Source organism: Eptesicus fuscus, chromosome 5 (genome assembly GCF_027574615.1).
Source record: "Eptesicus fuscus isolate TK198812 chromosome 5, DD_ASM_mEF_20220401, whole genome shotgun sequence".
Taxonomy (NCBI): Eukaryota; Metazoa; Chordata; class Mammalia; order Chiroptera; family Vespertilionidae; genus Eptesicus; species Eptesicus fuscus.
The window spans coordinates 41,712,809-41,729,958 of NC_072477.1; the positions used below are offsets into that span (position 1 = coordinate 41,712,809).

A 17,150-nucleotide genomic window follows, 5' to 3' on the forward strand; every position below is an offset into this window, starting at 1 on the left:
TTTAAGGGCATGTGAGCCTGAGCAATGACTATGAAATGTTTAGACACATGGTAGGTCCATTTGTACTGTTCAGGCCCAGGAGTGTGAGGAGCCGACCCAAGGCCTCTGCCACCTGTGACTGAGATGCAGACGCCGCTCTCGCCTTCTTTTCACAGGCCTGAGGCATGATGGGGATCCTGGGTTGGAAACAAGAGGACCCACCTTACTTGCCTTATTTTCCCGTATCATCCATAAATCAAAGGTGATACTGCCTGCTTCATGCGCTGTTTAAAAATCATGTGAAACAATACATGTGGAAGTGCTCCATGACATGGAGAGAGAACTGTCCCAATGGAAACTATCCCGTCCATAGCCCAAGACCCTGGTTTCACGCCTTACCTCCCTCCAAAGGAACAATGGCTTGCCCCAGCTGTCGGCTCAATGGCAGATCTAGGCCATCGTGTGTGTGTGTGTGTGTGTGTGTGTGTGTGTGTGTGTGTGTATCTATATTTTTTAAAATTGATTTTAGAGAGAGGAAGAGAGAGAGAAAGAGAAACATCTATTGGCTGCTTCTCACACACGCCCAACCGGGTATCAAACCCACAACCCAGATATATGCCCCTGACTGGGAATCAAACCCTTTTGGTGCATAGAATGAAGCTCCAACCAACTGAGCCACACCGGCCAGGGCTAGGCCGCCATATTTTATACCACATGATTCCTCCAACCCACAGTTGACCCACGGGGGTCAAGTGACATATGACATAAGATAAGAGTAGAAAAAGACCAACTGGAATGGGGAACAACATTTTCATCCTCCCACTGATTCCCTCTCCTTCCCAGGACATCCTGACCTCAGCACTGGGAAATGCTGCTAAACTTCTCTCTTCTCTACTTGGCATCACCCTTTCTCTCCATCTCATAAATGTGGTCCCAGTTTTCTTGTGGTGAAGGCTAAGAAATAGTTATAAACTCCGAAGTCTTTTATCCAATGCATAAAAAAACTTAGATGGCTCCATAGGCTACCTTCTAGAATTCATGAAAGAATCAAATGTTCTTGACAACGTTTAGAATGAAATGTGACCCCAGAAAATGGACTTGGTAGCGGTAAAGGTTACAAGAGAAAAGCTGCCCTGACAGAAGCTATCATCAGTGAAATCTGATATCGACAAAAATTTGAGCTATGAACCATATTTCTGATATAAAATGTAAGTGAAAAAAGACTTTGTCCCAATGAAAATAGTTTTAGTCAACTCAAAATGAAAAAGCGAAAAAATTGGAAATAGCTTAAGTGAGCTTTATAGAAAATTGATCAAGGGATTAAATTGACTTAATGGAGTCCATTCCGGAAAACCTTTTCCCAAGGAAAATTCATCAAAGTCAACGAATTTCCTAGTTACGTGTTTGTATTCAAATGTCTCCAGTGGATTCTCTGTGGGATTTTCATTAAGACACAAGGGCAGTGGTCATGGTGGGCATTGCACCTGAGAGTCACCATGTAGAGGGACAGGGAGGGGGTGATGGACAGCAGGGAGCGGGTGATGGGCAGTGCCATTGGCAGTGGGCCCTTCTTTTTATAAAAATATAGTATTAAATCTAATGTGACTGCATTGGTATAAAGATGACTATAATATAGAGTTATTATTTTATATTTATCACTAGAGGCCTGGTGCACAATATTTGTGCAGGTAAGGTCCTTAGGCCTGGCTGGCGATCAGGGCTGATCTGTGGGGTGACCAGCGGGGCGATTGGGGGCCTCCTGCTGGCACCTGCCTTGGCCAGCCTGGTGCTGCCCGTTCACCAGCCCCACCCCTGGCCGCCACCACTGGTTGCCTTCCTCTGCGGGGTGATTTTGTGGAGGGGGGGGTGACCACTGGCACCTGCCTTAGCTGGCCTGGGGCCTGCGGGCTGGGGGCAGCGCCTGCATTGAGCATCTGCCCCCTGGTGGTAAGTGTGTGTCATAGCAACTTGTCATTATACTGGTAATTCCACTGTTCAGTCGATTTGCATATTAGGCTTTTATTATATATGATTATTATATTATATTGTTCTGATTTTATTATATTTTATTTAAAAATATATTTTTTATTGACTTCAGAGAGGAAGGGAGAGTGAGAGAGAGTTAGAAACATCAGTGATGTCTGTGAATCACTGATTGGTTGCTCCCTGCATCCCCACACTGGGGATAGAGCCTGCAACCCGGGCATGTGCCCTGACCGGAAATTGAACCGTGACCTCCTGGTTCATAGGTCGACGCTCAACCACTGAGCCACGTTGTCTGGGCTTGTTCTTCTGATTTTAAAAGAAATTAGATTAAAATAGTTTTGAGGGCCTTTGGCTAACAGGTAAGTTGGCCCTGGTAGGAGCCCAGGTCCAGGGTAAGCAGGACTGCTTGATGGAGCTGGGGGTGGGGTAGGTGGCACGGAGAGAAGAGATGGAGCTTTATCTCCGTCTTCTTAATGGACGGTGCCGGAGTGATGGCTCCCAGCCCCGCCGTCCTGCAGCCACTCAGCTTTTCCCAAGGCCTGGGTTTCCATCTCTCTTCGTAGTGAATGTTCCCCCTCGCAAGCAGCCCTGGGTGTATTCTGTGCTTGCGGCCTAAAGAGCCCAGCTGAACAAAGAATCCCAGTGCTCCCTCCCCACCCTCAGGAAGCCCCTCAGCAGACTCACCTCATGGCTGTGAGCGAGGCTGAGTTGTCTGTGTGGAGAGCCAGTGTGCACGGTCGCCCTCGGACTCAGCTGTGTGCCATCTGGGCTGAGATGGGATCCTTCTCTTCAGGACCACCCCCTAGGCATCCCACCTCATCAACAGGCCCGAGTGAGGTCCTACTGTGTGCCAGACCCTGTGTCACAGGCGCTGGGAGCTTGGCATTCCCCAGGACATAGCCCTGCCCGCAAGGAGCTCATTCAGGGCCGCTGGCGCCAGGGTTTCTCCATCTCGGCACTCCTGGCATTTGGCCACACCGTTCTCTGTTGTGGGCTGTCCTGTGCACTGTAGGTTGTCTAGCAACCTCTCTGGCCTCTCTCCACTCGATGCCAGCAGCCCTCTTCCCCCAGATGGTGACCATCAGCGATATCTGCAGACCTTACCCTGTGTCCCCCCGGGGGCAAAATCTCCTCTGGGGAGAGCCCCTGGCTTAGGGAGTGGGTGTCCACACCCGAGTCAGACCGGGCTCACTCCAGGCTGGTGAGTTTATATTTTTAAATATAAAACAACACAGTGATTTTTCACTTGGGTTTCTTGGACCTTCTCCAGATCTTGGGATAAAATTCAGGGCACCAGGAGGCTCCACGATTGTGGGCAGGAACCAGGAGGCCTGAAATGTATCTAAGATTCTCTGAGCATTTTTCTGGTGAGGGAGTCCCTGGCTATCCCTCCAAAGGTCTCCCCCTCTCTCCTGAAAGAGGCCCAGCTAGAGCGGGAGGGGGTCAGGGCTGTCGCTGAGAAATTTTGTGCAATCAGCAAAGGAGAGACCCGGGGCTGCGTTCTGCTCACCTTTTCCTCTCAGTCTATTTTAATCCCGTTGGTAATTAAAAATATTAATGCACTGTGAGATCTGCTTAGAGCACAGGCAGGCTCCGGGGCGTCACCAAGCCGGGTGCATTGATTTAAGGCAGCTGGGCAAAGGGAGTGACTTTGTGAACCAGAGAGAAAGCCTTCAGTTAATGACTTCCTCCACCATTAAGAGGCCGCTTTGAAGGACAGAGCCTGCGAGGGAGATAAGCGCTGCAGCTTGCAGGCTGCCTTCAGCCAGGACCACACTGAGCCGGGGTGTGTGTGTGTGTGTGTGTGTGTGTGTGTGTGCCTCCAGGTCTCTCCACGCTGGCCCCAGGGCCCCTGCCTGTGCTGCCTCCAGCAAACCACTCTTGTAAGGGACCTGGCGACTGTTTACACCCAGGTGTAGCCGTTGGAAACAGTTTACTCTCCTCTCTCTCTCTCTCTTTTTTTTTAACCAGATTTTCTTTTTCTGATACCATTTCTTTTTTATTTTATTTTTTATTTTATTTTATTTTATTATTTTTAAATCCTCACCCAAGGATAATTTTCCATTGATTTTTAGAGAGAGTGGGAGAGAGAGGGAAAGACCGAGGGAAATATCAATGTGAGAGACACACATGGATTGGTTGCGTCCTGCACGTGCCCTGACCAGGGCCCAGGCCTGAGAGGAGCCTGCAACCAAGGTACATGCCCTTGACCGGAATCGAACCCGGGACCCTTTGGTCTGCAGGCCGATGCTCTATCCACTGAGCCAAAGGGGCCAGGGCTGCATCTTGCTTGGAATCATAGCTTGCTGGTTGAGGTAAGGGTGGAGGACAACCTTGGGGCGGGGCCTGTGAGGTGGGCTTTTGGAGCGGGGTGGTCGGTGGGGTGGGGTGGGGAGAGAGCTAGCTCTGGTCCCAATTCCCTTTTCTTCACCTGAGAATTGGAATTGTTCTTTGAGACCCAAGCACAGCCCTGCCTTTTTTCCGGAAGGTTCTGGCGTGGGCACCGACTCTCCTTGAAATGACAGCAGCTGGCTGGATCTTCCCAACTTCTGCTGGTTTTCTGTAAGCCCAGCCTCCTTGAAACTTTTGACTGGTGGACCTGTGGGCAGAGCTCTGGATTCCCGAGGGGGTTGGCAGGATGCCCGCTGTGTGTGAGCGCACCCATGCACGTGTATTCACACGCGGTCGGGGCTCACCCTGTCCCTGACCCTTCAGAGGACTCCGTGCTGAGAACTCTGGGGAACTGGCTTATTTTGCGGTGTGTGTTGGGGCGGAGGGGGGAGGCGAGGATGGAGAAAATGAGAAGCCTTAACGAGGTCCCTGTCTGACCGGGGTTCAGCCCCCTCCCGGGGTGATGCCTTGGTCTGACGCAGGAGCCACAGCCCCATTCAGAGACCTTGAAGAGGAGGAAAGCGGGGCCCAGAGCAACTTAGGAACCAAGAGGAAGGCGCACACATCACCACTCAGGCCAACGAGGGCCCGCGAAGACTGAGCCGGAGGCAGGGAGGCGACCACCCATTTCCCTCCTCCTTCCACCCCTGGGATCCCAGCCTCACCCTGTCTGCTCCTGGAGTTTTGCTCTCTGTTTCCCAACAGGAAGGAACAGCAGGCACGAGCGATTTCTCCACCTTGGCTGCACCTTATAACCAGCTGCTCAGCCCAGCCCACACCAGGACAGAGAGAATCACCGCGGGCCGGGCCCAGGCCTCCGTGCGGGTAACCCCCAGGTGAGGCCAATGTGCCGGCAAGTGTGCCAATCAGTGAACTAGGAAGCGCTCCTTAAAGGCAGGGAGCACACCGGTACCTGGGGGGTTGGTGTAGCGCTGACCCTGATTCGGTAGGTTTGGGCTGGAGCCTGGGTTCATTTCCAGGAAGCTCCGGGCTAAGGCCCAGGCTGATGCTGGAGGGTGTAAAGCTCGGCCAGCGCTGTGAGGAGCCAGCTAGCTCCAGGCCCCTCTTTCTTTGCAAGCTCTCATCAAGTAATTAATGAAACTCCCGCCCGCCCACCCTCCATTGAGCCCATTCTATGGGCGGGGCTCTGTGCTGGTGCTGGAATGAGGCAGAGACCAGAGTCAAGCTCTTCCTCTCAAGGAGGCCGCAGTCTGTGGGGGGAGCAGGGCTGTGCACGGGGAGCAAGCCCACTTCTGTCGGGGAGAAAGGCTGTGCAAACATGGAAAGCGAGGCGCCGCCATCACAGGCTCCCTGGAGCTGCCGTAGCTGGTGGGCCAGGGCCTCACCTCCGAGCTGACATTGGGCTGATGACCCAGTGAGGAGAAGCCAGCCTCAGGAAGTCAGCAGAGTCTGGGCTCGGGCGGAGGGAAAGGCAGAGCAAAGTCCCAAGGCAGTGAGCGACTAGGAGAGGCTAAGGCCGAGGGCCAGGCCAGGGCGAGGCAGGGCCAGCTCGCTGGAGAGGAGCTCGGATTCTGTTTCTGGGCCACAGGAAGCCGTTGGAGAGTTTGAAGCATCTGATTTTTATCCTAAAACAGTGTCTCTGCTGGCTATGTGGACACAGGGTTACAGAGGCAGAAGTGAAATCCCGTTGGTGAATAAAGAGGTGGCACACACTCTAAATTCTCTTTTCTCCTCATACCTTCAAATACCCTTGGAAAAGGCACTCCTCTTAGGCCAGGGCGGGGGCCCAGTCTTTAGAAGACCCCCGTGAGACCATCCAGCCTTCCCATCTCAGCCCTCTGCCCCCCGTACCTGGGAGCTGCCCTGGATTCCTTGCTATCCCTCACCCTGCACAGCCAGCCCATTAGCTCTGCCATCTACCCTTAATCTGACCACATCTCACCACCTCACCTCAGTCCTGGCCACTGCCCCTCTCACGGGGCTCCTGCCATGATCGCCCCACTTCCACGCCTGCCCCTGCAACCCCAAGTCCACACAGCTGGAGTCGCTGAGGCGTGGAGAGGTGAGGTGACTGGCTCCACCTCGCACAGCTAGTGGACAGTGGGGAGTCCCCCCAACATCCTGCAGCCCCTCTCACGGCTGCAGGAAGTGAAAGGCCGGAGAGCCCCCAGCGGAGTAAGACTCAGCTTGGGTTTTCCTTGGGAGCGAAATAAAACGATCTTCCTGAACATTTATGAAGCAATGGGCATCTTAAGATGGAATCTAGGGTCAGATGTACCTGATTTCCAGACCTTGCCTTGTCAAATAACTGAATGACCTCTGGCAAGTTGTTTGACTTCTCCAAGTTTGTTCCTCCATCTGTAAAGTTCACATCACATTTCCAAAATTAGAAAGAATTCACGTGGAGTCCTTTTGCAAGAGCGTGACTGTGGGCACGCGGCCATTGTAGCTGTGAGTAGTAACACCATTGCGTGGTCTTTGATTTTGGAAAGGGAAGGGCACTCCAGGCTGTGACTGGAGCAAGAAGGGGGTCTTCTCACCTTTGCTGTCTCGGTAGGTAGCACATGACTGGTGCTCAGTAAGTATTTAGTGGAAAGAATTGCATGACCTGGAGCAAGTTACTTAAACAGTGTTTCCTTTTCTACCTCCAGAGTCTGGATTCCAGTCGTGTGAGTTGTAAATGAGATTTAGTTCGGGGAGCGCCTACAAAGGCGCTTGTTCCCTCTCCCTATTCCTAAACAGCAGCCCCAATCCGGAACCATAGTTTGCTCTCCCCAGACACTAAGAATTCTGAATATTTATTCAAGCTCATAGGAAGCTGCCATGTGATATCTTGTGGTGGCTATCTCCAGATGAAGCGAGTGCCTCCCTGGGTTACCTGCAGGAGTTGAGAAGATACACTCATCTTGATTACCTTGCCACACCATTGATGGGATTTGAGAATTAGTTTGGGGCCTCCCACTCTATATTCAATTGAACTGCACAGATTTGATTTCACTGGTGTTGAAAAGGAAAGAGAATTACAGGCATCAAAATAAAATCATGCACTTTTGCCAAGACTCCCCACCCCATCTCACCCCAGGTTTACTTCCTTCTCTAGTCTCCAGGGATTAACACCCTTTACTAGGTTTTCTAAACTGAAAGGGGACAGCCGTTCTCATCTCGGTGATTTCACTAGGTGCTGAGGAGAAAGGCACCAAGTCCAGGTGGTAACCTTAGCTGCAGAGAGCTTGGGGTTGCTTAATAATATCCAGTCTAAACTCCGTTTACCATTGTTCATGGGCTGCTCCATTTCTGATCCTTCACAGGGCCTTTTTCTGCCCCTTTCGCTGTCTCTTTGTTACTGCTCCTCAATGGTTTGCTTTGCAGTCCTGTCATTTCACAAAATCCTTCTATTCCTGGAAAAGGATGAGCAGAATTACACGGTGTTGCTGCTGCTTACCATTCAGGAAGTGCAGCGCGCGCACACACACGTTACCAATCATGCTTACCAGATGGTAAATGTATCTCGTTTCATCAGAAAGTGAGCAGCAAACATTCAATTTCACCACCAATGCAACGTCTAAATTCACATCCATTTTCAATTTGACATCCTTAATGAGATGGCATGATGAAAATCAATATTTTATCCCTTTATTATTAACTGTCTGTAAGTTACAATAATGCAGGCTTGAGACTTTAAAAATTGACATTAAACAAATCTCACAACTTGCTATTTTTATATGCTTTGTATCTCGCTATATTTTTAACACCTCAAGTTCTATATTCAGAATGGACTCACGGAAATGGCACATGGTAGGAAGAATTAAAATCTAGAGGCTAATGTTGGTGCTTATATATATAACTTTAACACCACTGCTTAAGTTTAGAGGTTACCTTGTGTTAGTTTATGAAGTTTAAGATCCATTAGTTCTCTCCTACTGGACTGTGTGATGAGGCAAGGGAAGCCCATGGAGTGGAGAAAGTTCCTGATGCTACAAAGGCAGAGCCAGGGAGCCCCAAGTCTAGATCTCTGCCTACCGAATGCTCCCCAAAGATCTCTGACTTTTGGCCTTAACTGGATATCAACAAATTGAATGGCAACCCTGCCTCGTTCAGTTTCTGTGCACTTGAGAGTGAAGAGTGGTTTATGGGCTGAATTGTGTCCCCCCAAATCCACGTTGAACCCCAACTCCTACGATCTCAGCCTGTGCCTATATTTAGAGACAGGACCTTTACGAGGTAATTAAGGTATAATGAGGCCCTACTTCAGTATGACTGATGTCCCTCTAAGAAGAGATTAGGACAAAGACAACATGGAGAGGACACAGGAAGAAGGCGGCCATCTGCAACCCAAGGAAAGAGGCCTCGAAGAAACCAAACCTGCTGACACCTTGATTTTGGACTTTCAGCCTCCGGAATGGTGAGAAAACAAACTTCCATGGCTTAAGCCACCCAGTCTGTGGTATGTTGTTATGGCAGTCCTAGCAAATACAGTGGGTCCAGACTGGAGGAATATACAGAACTTACATTTTTCTCTATAATGGAGACAGTTGTTAGGGTTCATTAGTTATAAACAACAGAAATCAAATCCAGCCAACTTAGCACACAGAGGAATGTGTCCTAAAGAGACAGTGTATCTCATGGAACCAGAGGAAATGCGGCTGGCCTCTGAAATGCACTGAACCCAGGGCCTAGAGCACTGCCAAGATTCTCTTCTTTTTCACTGTGTATCTTCTTCAGTTATCCATTCCGACTCTGGGTTCCTGGGGAAGAGACTCACCCCGGTCTAACAGTCATGCCCAGAAGAGGCAGGGTCACATAGCACACAGTGGCCGCCAGAGCCCCACGGATACAGAGGTGTTCTCAGGAAAGGAGAGCTCAACAGACTGGAGTAAGTCCTCTGTGGCATGGAGGGTCTGTCCCCTCTCAAGGGCGATGGGGAGACAAATATGTGATGTGCAGTGTGCCACAGAAGAATGGCTAATACATTCACAGTTTAGCTACAAATAGCAAAATCAAAGCAAGAACAGCCCGAGACCTCATCCAGGCCAAGAACTACTTGCCCCCTTATGACTGTTTCCCAACTGAGGATGACAGAGAAGGAAGAGAGGCCAAGAATGTGGATTAGCAGCCTGTCAAAATTTGTGCACCCGCCAGCTGGAAAAAGCTGATTGGTGGTCAATTGGAATTCCATTATATAAATGCAGTCTTCATAACAAAAAAACTAATGTGCAATCAAACATAACATGAAGCCACACTAGTCTATGATTCTGTATGTATTTGGGAGCCTGGATTACTTATTACTCTGTGAGAAGAAGGGAGGGATTATATAATGCTTATTGTTCTAGAGGAGACACAACTACAGAAAACATAGGAAGGGCCAACTTTCTCATAAATCGAAATCAGACAGAAACAGTTATCAGCTGACTTAGCTTGGAAAGGGCATCCTCACAGCCAGCGTGACACCCTGGTTTTGATCATGTTACTTGATCCTCTTCTTCCACCTGATACCCGGGCCTGAAGGCCCTGCTTAGGCTCTATCCCCTCCATAACGCCTTTTTTTGACTGACCACACAGTTCAGCTTTTTTTTTTTTTTTCTCTCTGAAACTGATTTGTGGACACCGTGTACTCCCTATAGACTAACCCTCCTGGTTAAGGCCCATGTGATATTCTCCTCCCCATATTGTCTTAAAGGGCCTGATACACATTATAATGAGCATTTGTTGCCTGACTAGTTGTCACAGGCTGAACAGAAGATGATGGTCAGAAATCTGCTTGCTGGGATAAAATAATCTTAGAATAATTAGAGATGAAAGAGAAATATCCAGGTACATTCCTTTTAGGATAAAAACTTTATTTTACAATTTTATAAAGCAGCTTTACATTCAGCACAATCCATTTACTTTGTATAGAAACAAAATACCTTTCCATCTGCAAAAAATCAAGTTTTGCTGTATATAAAACTAACATGTGCACATTGTGCTTAAACTGCAAAGTCTGTACAGCTTTACAAAGGACTACCCTTCAGAAGGGCATCCAGTAAACACTTTATTGCATATTTAACACATGGTATATAACCCACATGTACAATGGAGGAAAAACAAGAAAAACAATTACAAGGAGGATGCGAATAGCAGCTTTCAGTGGAAGTTTGTACACCGACAAAGAAGAAGGACTGCCACATCTCGAGAGTTGTGCTTGTGTGTCATTTTTTGTATTTGCTCACATACACTGGATGGTTTTTGGATGAAGCCTGTATGTACAGTAACTGCTAAAGGGTCAAACCTGACCTTTATCTGAAACTTTTGGCTGGTTTCAAAACTGAAGTGGCAATAGATTTAACTTAACATCAAAGCCAACTCAAGATAAGTGTAAACTAATACCCATAGTCTTGAAACAAAGACAAATTTAAAGAAACAAAATAAAACTTTAAAACACCTTCCCCATTCTCTCTAAGCACAGAGTAAGCAAAGTAAACATTTTACATGATTAAAAACCCTAGCAAACTCCATAGGTGTTTAGGAACAAAAGTGCAATGGATAGTCTTGGGCAGTGTTCCTCCATGTATTCCCCCAGATCACCTGCATCAGAATCACCTGAATGCTTGTTAAAAATGCAGGTTACCATGGTCCACAGGCAGATTTACTGAGTATCTGGAATCTGTATTTCAGTGGGTTCCCAGGTGGTTCTGAGACATCGTGAAGTTTGAGAACCAATAGTTTGTACTGATGTTGCTGCTATCGGTTCAACTCACTCTCTTAGAAAATTCTGGGATCACAAGAAAAATCAAGTTGCTGTTGCAATGTGGAAGGCAGTGTGAAACCAACAGCAATGAAATAGCAATGCCATTTCTAGATCAAAATGCCTTTCCTTTTTCTGTGGAAAAGGACAGACACGTTGTTAAGGCACTGATATTTGTCACAGAAGCAGTACCGTACTGTTTTGTTGTTCCCCTTAGTCTGAAGTACCAGTAGGCAAACACAAGGCAGTCTGGGCTGTTCTAATAGAATAACAAATACAATGAAGTAAAAAGGGTTCCCAGATTGGAGAATGTTTATTTTTGAGCACTGAAATTAAAAATGAAGGCATCCAGATGTTCTTGTTGAGACATCTAATATAGAAGAACTACAAAGGTCAAAAGCTATGGGGAAACCTAATAACCCACAACAGTTTTGTTGTGGGTAAAATAGAGTTGTGATGTGCACTTAATATAGGTCACAGATAAACTGCACTGTTTGTGGTGACCCCTGAACGTGTGGGGTCTCATATTCCCCATCTGTCTAAATACAGTACTGATTTAGTGTACTGTCAGACTTTAAAACAAAAGATAGAAAAATCAACCTCCTTTGGTTCTGACCTAATGCTTGAAGCCCTATAGCAGACACTGCCCAGGGTATGCGGGCTAAGAAACCTATAGGCATATAGTGAGATATAAAAGCCAAATAAAGTCTGATTACATGTACAATAAATGCAGTAACATCACTTCTACCCAACAGCTAAAATAATTTAAAACTAAAATTGCAAAGGAAAAACAATGATGCGCAGAGTCAATGGTTTCAAAAGTTGATGACCAAGAATGATCTAAGTAGGAAAAAAAACCTTCTGTGATTCTTGTATGTAATATCTGATCTAGTATTTTTCCTTAAGGGGGAAAAAAATCCTAAAGGTGTAATGGTGGTGGACTTATCAGAATTACTAGCTCCTGCCAAAACCGGTTTGGCTCAGTGGATAGAGCGTCGGACTGGGGACTCAAGGGTCCCAGGTTCGATTCGGTCAAGGGCATGTACCTTGGTTGCGGGCACATCCCCAGTAGGGGGTGTGCAAGAGGCAGCTGATCGATGTTTCTCTCTCATCGATGTTTCTAACTCTCTATCCCCCTCTCTTCCTCTCTGTAAAAAATCAATAAAAATATATTAAAAAAAAAAAAGAATTACTAGCTCCTTTCCAAATTTAGGTTTATTTATAATAAAATTTCCCAAATAATGACCTCCAAATGTCCCCCCAAATAGAAAAAACTCTTGCATGTAGTCTGAATTGAAATAGAAAATTCTAGATAACAACAAAAGAAACCAATCACAATGGAAATAGGGGAGGAATAGACTTGATTATCAAACCTTTACTGATTGTAGATCAAGTTTCATAAAACATAATATTTTTGTAATTTCTTGTGCAGTCAACACGTTTCATTTTAGTTGTGCTTACATTACATAACTGTGAAGCCTGAACACCGACTGTGTTTTAATTTACACATCAAGAAAACCAGAAATTCAAAATATTCTCCATATATAACAAATTGAACAAAAGCAACAAATGCTCAATTGCCCCCAAGAAGTTAATCTATAGAAAAAAACACACACATCATTTTAAAAAGTTGCACACAGTCCACTATTCAGGCTACAGGTAAATATTCACTGTATTACAGCACATTATTTTTTTTTTAAATCTGCTTTCAACATAAACATAAATAATCACATTTTAAAAGCACCCCATACTAAGTTTTCAGGTAAGTGATAGCCAGGTGGCGAGTAACAGCTATTTACCATTCATTTTCCCAAACCAAGAGGGGCTGGGCTACTTGTGGAACTGTACAGGGTGATAAGCAAGGCAAGGTTAAACATCTCTGTTCAGCCCCGACTAAACACTTTCCTGCTCTGAATGCCACCTACCTATAATTCTACACACTCTCCCATGGAATGCCGTCATCTCAGGAGACTGGTTTTAAGGATCATGCATCACTTTGATGTTATCCACGGAAACCTAGTCTCCGACCTTTCCACGCGTGCCTCTGCGCTGCTGGCAGGGCCCGGAGTTTCTGTGTACAGCAGAGACTGAAATAGGCTTTTGGTTGTGAGCTCTAGTTGTGCTTTGCCCTGCTGCCTTTAAGGTAGCTTTTCCACCTCTTGACGAATTCTTTGAAGATTGGGGACTCATCAATGGTGCTGAGGAGCTGCAGTTGATTGATGTGGGTGGTGTGATAGTCCCAGCGGGCCAGGTTGGGGGCGATGCCAAGCATGAAGTGCCGGAGGTCATAGATGGTTCCTGAGCCAGTGTCGTACAAGGGGAGCATGGCTTTCAGGGATTCCATGCCATGCTCGTACAGGGACCTCGCTTCTTTCCCGAGTTTTTCTCCTGCAGTTTCTTTTAAGTCATACAGCCCAATTAAAGAATACATAAAGCCATTTAAAACAAAAGAGCTAGGTGTGGTTGGATACTCTTCATACCAGTCATGTTTATTCATAAACACAGCTTTAACTCCATGCTGCTCTGACAGAAACTTGTAAGGGGCTGTTGCCCTTAAAGCTGAGTTGAGGAATATGTGGTCTTTTGTTAACAGATAGGCCCTGACCAATGTAGAAATGGCTTGCCCTTGGGCCATGGCAGAGTACCACCCTGGCTCTAAAGACTTGAACCCTTCCCCTAACTTCCGGGTTACCATGATTGGCCAGCCACCTTTCTCATCTTGGTTCCTTACCAGCCAGTCACTGGCAGCGAAGAATGCAGCCATGTGGGCTGTGGTAGAGATAGTAATGTTATCAAGGAATCCTTTCCCTTTTGCAATTAACCTAACCACCTTCTTGGGCATTATTTTGGTTGGCTTGACAGCTTTTGTGTTGGAAAGACCCACTCCTTTCCTGAGGTCAGTGACCAGGTCCCTGGTAACCGTGCTCCATGCAGTCCTGGGCCCAATGCCGTAGTATATGTCTCTTTCTTTAAAAGCAATTAGCTGGGTATTGGACACATAATGCACAGTGAAGAGCTGGTTCTTTTCTGTAGTCTCTAGAACCACGGACACACTTCCATTTGTCAAGAACTTGAGGTCAAATGAAATAATAAAATCTTTTGTGTTCCCCAGCTGCAAAGATACACCTTCACTGGTTTCTGTAAGGAATAAAATATACCAACAAAGACTGATTAGAATACAACCTCTTTGTATTTAAAAGCTAACTGTAATTCATCCTTGACAACCACTGACCATACAAAATTAATGCTTCAATATTTTGTGTCAGATCATCATTATTATTGTTATTGTTATTTTTACTGAATTAACCACAAATGATAGAATTAGTGAATCCATGATGGCTGTGAGCACCAGGCTAACGCTCTTATCTTTTGGCCTGTGTGGTTAACATTAGATGGTTATGTAACATAAGAGCAATGGCTAAGGCATTGTTGATCAAACTGCCTTTCAAATACCAGCTGGTCAATAATCAGTGACTATTCTAATATACCCATTCTGCAAAAAGAAAAACAACAGTCAAAAGCTAGCTGAACCCAGGTTGTCTAGTCTGGCTCTCAATTACTAATATCTCATTTGATATTAAAAATGATAGGTTGTTTTCAGATATTTGCTGGAATTGTGAATAAAATTTCTGGTATTTAAGGAATAATAGGCTGATGTAGTCAACAAAAAGTGAGGGATACTGAGGGAGGTAGAGGGAGAAGCACAGGCTTTGGAGTTAAAACAAACAAACAAAAAACCAGCCTCATATAAACTCTTATTCTATCACTTACTAGCTTTGAGATGTTCAATACACACACCACTTAGAGTCTCAGTTTCTTCACATGTTAAATAGAGATAATATTACTCTGCAAGGTTAATTGTGTGGATTTAAAAAAAGATAGTGGCTTGGCTCACTGGTGTTGCTCAGTGATTGAGCGTCAACCAATGGACTTGGAAGTCACAGTTTGATTCCAGGTCAGGGCACATGCCTGGATTGTGGGTTTGATCCCGTGTGGGGTGTGCAGGAGGCAGTCATTTGATGATTCTCTCTCATCGCTGATGTTTCTATCTCTCTCTGAAATCATATATATATATATGTATATATATATTAAAAAAAGATATTGGCTTGGACTACAGTAAAAAAAGACAGTGATTATTATTATTATTCTGAAGCCACTGGCTTCAGAAACTGATAAATTGTAAAAGCTATTTAATTTGGCATATTATCAAAAAGGGAATTTCTCCTGCATATTTACAGTGCAATGATGGCTGACTACCACAAAGATGACTTTCTGTGTACTGCTGGGCTAGATCTACCAAGCAAAGAAACTGAGCACATTAAATCAGACAGCAGCTGCAGCAAGAACAAGAAAAACAACAACGAAAAAAAAAAAAAAAAACAACGGAAAATATCGCACAAATTTTATAATATTAAAGATAAATGTAAATATCTTGATCTTTATAGAGCTTAAATATTCAAAACACACTCACAGGTATTATCTCATTTGATCCTTACAATAAAGACTGTGAGAAAGAAATGATATTGGAAGTGGCATTCTCATGAGAATAATCAGTGAAAAAGTTATTTCTCTTAAATATAGCCACAGAATCAGATCTGCTTTGAGGAGTCCTTGAGGAAATCTTTCACTGGGAGCAAAAATTAGAAATGTGAGCTGATGACAGTGCATAATGTATACCCTGTGAGTAGTTTGGTGAGTATTAGCATGTTGAGTTGATCGTTAACTCTCCCAACAGTGGACTTTACCAATGTGGATATAATTAATCCAAGGCTCTTAATTACTTCCTTTGATGGACAATTATTGAAACTGAATTAAGAATGGGAACATCTTGATTGACTTTGAGTGATTTTTTTTTAAAAGTGATTTCAAAAGTATACTTCTAATACAGTAAAAATCCATTTAACCTGGAAAATGTCAACATGCAATCTCTCTCTTAATTAGCATTTTTCTGCATCATAGTAAAATGGAATCTGATGCTCAGTATATCCCTGAACCACTACAGGATTCTGTTGACTTATGAATCACTCAAGATTAAATTATATTCAGCAAATCAGACTATCTTAAGTGCTACTTATTTTTTCATTCTTAGGGTAATGCCTCATTAATCAGACAAGAGTATTAACTATGACATCCATTTTCACCAAAGTGGGTAACAATGGCCCATCTCTAGAAGTCCAAATGGGAGGAAGCTAACGAGTACCCATTTTTCTCCCAGAATTATATTCTGATTTTCACTTTATATATAAAATTCCAGTGAAATGATATGGTTTAGTCAATCACCTTATGTCTCAATATAACAGATTAGTTCAAAGAACTCAGTAATGAATAATGTCATGGGATGTAACCTTTTAAAAAAACCACTATTAACTTTCCTAACACCACCACGTAACTTTCCTAAAATCCACCACCACCACACAGAGAAGTCACAATCTCTAATTTAAATCAATCTACCAACAATCATAATTGTCACAACAATTTTATGAGATTATTTTTAATTCCATTTCACAGATGTACTGAGAAGGATCTGAATGGTAGAAAATGGAACTGACTATGGTGTGGCAACTATAGTGCTTTAAATCTACTAATAGAAAATTTCCTAATTGCTTGAAATCCATGACCCCTCCTCTCTGACCAGTTATTCCAAGGAGTCTCTACAAGTGTCTATTTTTAGTATGTGTTTACATGTACTTTAGGCAACAAAGAATAATAAATATTTAAGAGCAGTCTTTAAATCAATATTTTTACCTAGTACACAAACTGTTAGGACTCATTCGTTTAATCAACAGTTTTGCTATGTGGAGTGAGAAGAGGCCCTACTCAAAATCTCCAGGATCACTGAGAGATAAGGGTCAGGTAGAAGAAGAGAAGCTCACAAGAAGCCTGAGAAAATGCTACAGAGAGAGGGAAAGTGATATCATGAAAATGAAATAAAGAGAGTGCTTTGGGAAAGAAAAACTAATTTAATTTAATAGAGCAGGACAGGTATAACGTTTTTAGTTCATTCCATCTTAAAATCAGGAAGAGGAACAAAATATTATTCAGCAAGTAAGACAAGAAAAAAATATGCTACAGATGCATGTTATAATTCTTTCTGCTAGATGATTTTGTC

General features: G+C 44.8%; 1 protein-coding gene and 1 long non-coding RNA gene across 2 annotated transcripts in view; one reads left to right on the top strand and one right to left on the bottom strand.

The window, feature by feature from the left end:
* The first annotated feature begins 1,143 nt into the window (after positions 1-1,143).
* On the top strand, positions 1,144-15,365 carry LOC129149138 (uncharacterized). The gene is made up of 3 exons (XR_008556101.1): positions 1,144-1,187; positions 5,062-5,192; positions 15,280-15,365. It is a non-coding gene; the product is annotated as an uncharacterized LOC129149138 (long non-coding RNA).
* GLCE (glucuronic acid epimerase) overlaps positions 10,124-17,150 on the bottom strand; it is a 106,341-nt gene continuing 99,314 nt past the window's right edge. The window contains exon 5 of the mRNA XM_008139083.3: positions 10,124-14,179. Coding sequence (XP_008137305.2) covers positions 13,155-14,179 — 1,025 coding nt within the window. The 3' untranslated portion in view covers positions 10,124-13,154. The remainder of the gene's footprint in view (positions 14,180-17,150) is intronic.